Below are 1,604 nucleotides of genomic sequence, written 5' to 3'. Positions count from 1 at the left end.
CCCCCCCCCCGCGCCTCCCGCCCGCTCCCGGCCCCCCGCAGCGGCCCCCGCACCCCGGCGGCTGGGCAAGGGGGGGGGTCCCGCACCCCAATCCCAGCGATTCCCACGCCCCCAATCCCAGCGGTTCCCGCACCCCCAATCCCAGTGGTTCCCGTGCCCCCCAATCCCAGCGGTTCCCACGCCCCCAAATCCCAGTGGTTCCTGCACCCCGACCCCCGGCACTTCCCGTGTCCTGATCCTTGTGGTTCCCGCACCCCACTTTTGGGTGATGGGGGGCTCCCTGCGGGCGCGGAGCAGCCCCAAACCTGGGTACTCAGGGCCGACCTGATGCAGCGGGGTCCCCCCGATCCCGGCGGTTCCCACACTCCGATCCCGGCAGTTCCCACACCCTGACCCCAGTGGTTCCCACGCCCCAATCCCGGCGGTTCCCACGTCCCCGCTTTTGGGGACACTGGGACCCACGGGAGCGGAGCAGCCCCAAACCCAGGTCCTTGGTGCTGACCTGATGCAGAAGGGTCCCCCAAACCTGACTGTTCCCGCACCCCGATCCCGGCAGTTCCCGCACCCCAACCCCGGCGGTTCCCACGCCCCACTTTTGGGGACACCAGGCCCCACAGCAGCCCCAAATCCAGGTCCCTCGTGGCCAACCCGATGCAGCAGTGTCCCCCAACCCCGACCGTTCCTGCACCCCATTGCCCGGCAGTTCCCGCGCCCCGATCCCAGCAGTTCCCGCACCCCAACCCCGGCGGTTCCCACACCCCCACTTTTGGGGACACCAAGCCCCACGGGCGCAGGCTGCCCCCCCCAACCCGAGGGTGCTCCCCGGGCTCTTCGGACGGCGGGATCCGGTGTCCCCGACAGGCTGCGGCAGGCCGGCGTGCCGTGTCCCCAAGCCGGCATCGGCTCCACGCCGTCCTGCAGCCACCCGGTGCCGGAGATGAGTCAACTCACGGAGCTGCACCCGGGCAACTACATCTTCTACGGTGAGCAGGGTGACACGGAGGGGGCCACCGGGGCTTCGTCGTCCTCCCCCGTCCGAGCCCTGCTCCGTCTGCTTCCCCTTCCATCCCAGATCTCCAGCAGACGCTGCTGGGCAGCTGCCGGCCGGAGGACGTGGCGCTGCGCGTGCTCACCCGCGTCGTGGGCCACTACCCGCACCGCAACCAGCTGCTGGTGGACTGCGGCTGGACGGCGCTGAGCCTCCACGGCCAGAGCCAGCTGCCCACGGGCTTCGCCGCCGTCGAGGGGCACCCCGAGCTCAGGTGAGCGGCGGGGATGCGGGGACGCCGGCGGGGACACCGGCGGCGGTGGCGGCAGGGCGCTGACGGGTGCCGCGGGCAGGTTGGTGGGCATGACGCAGGAGCACGGGCAGCTGGAGGCCGTCGCCGGCTCACTCGACTTCAGCCGCTTCCCCGTCGGCAGCGTCCTGGCGCTCATCCCCTTCCACGTGAGTAGGCGATTGCAGTCGCTGTGCACCCTGTGCCGGGCACCCCATCGTGCACCTGCACCGTGCCGGGCACCCTGTGCCGTGCACCCCATCATGCATCTGCACCATGCACCGTGCCGGGCACCCTGCGCCGTGCAACCCATCGTGCATCTGCACC

The 1,604-nt window shown here is 71.5% G+C and overlaps 1 protein-coding gene across 1 annotated transcript in view; it reads left to right on the top strand.

Annotated features, from left to right (window-relative positions):
* The window catches only part of LOC112977401 (D-threo-3-hydroxyaspartate dehydratase-like), a 7,012-nt gene that overhangs the window by 3,904 nt on the left and 1,504 nt on the right, over positions 1-1,604 (top strand). The window contains exons 5-7 of the mRNA XM_026089723.1: positions 862-983; positions 1,073-1,262; positions 1,342-1,447. Of these exons, the coding sequence (XP_025945508.1) occupies positions 862-983; positions 1,073-1,262; positions 1,342-1,447 (418 nt within the window). The remainder of the gene's footprint in view (positions 1-861; positions 984-1,072; positions 1,263-1,341; positions 1,448-1,604) is intronic.

Source organism: Apteryx rowi, unplaced genomic scaffold (assembly GCF_003343035.1).
Source record: "Apteryx rowi isolate R43461 unplaced genomic scaffold, aptRow1 scaffold_83, whole genome shotgun sequence".
Taxonomy (NCBI): domain Eukaryota; kingdom Metazoa; phylum Chordata; class Aves; order Apterygiformes; family Apterygidae; genus Apteryx; species Apteryx rowi.
The sequence above is the reverse complement of the archived record's forward strand: the minus strand, read 5'-3'. Positions and strand labels throughout refer to the sequence as shown.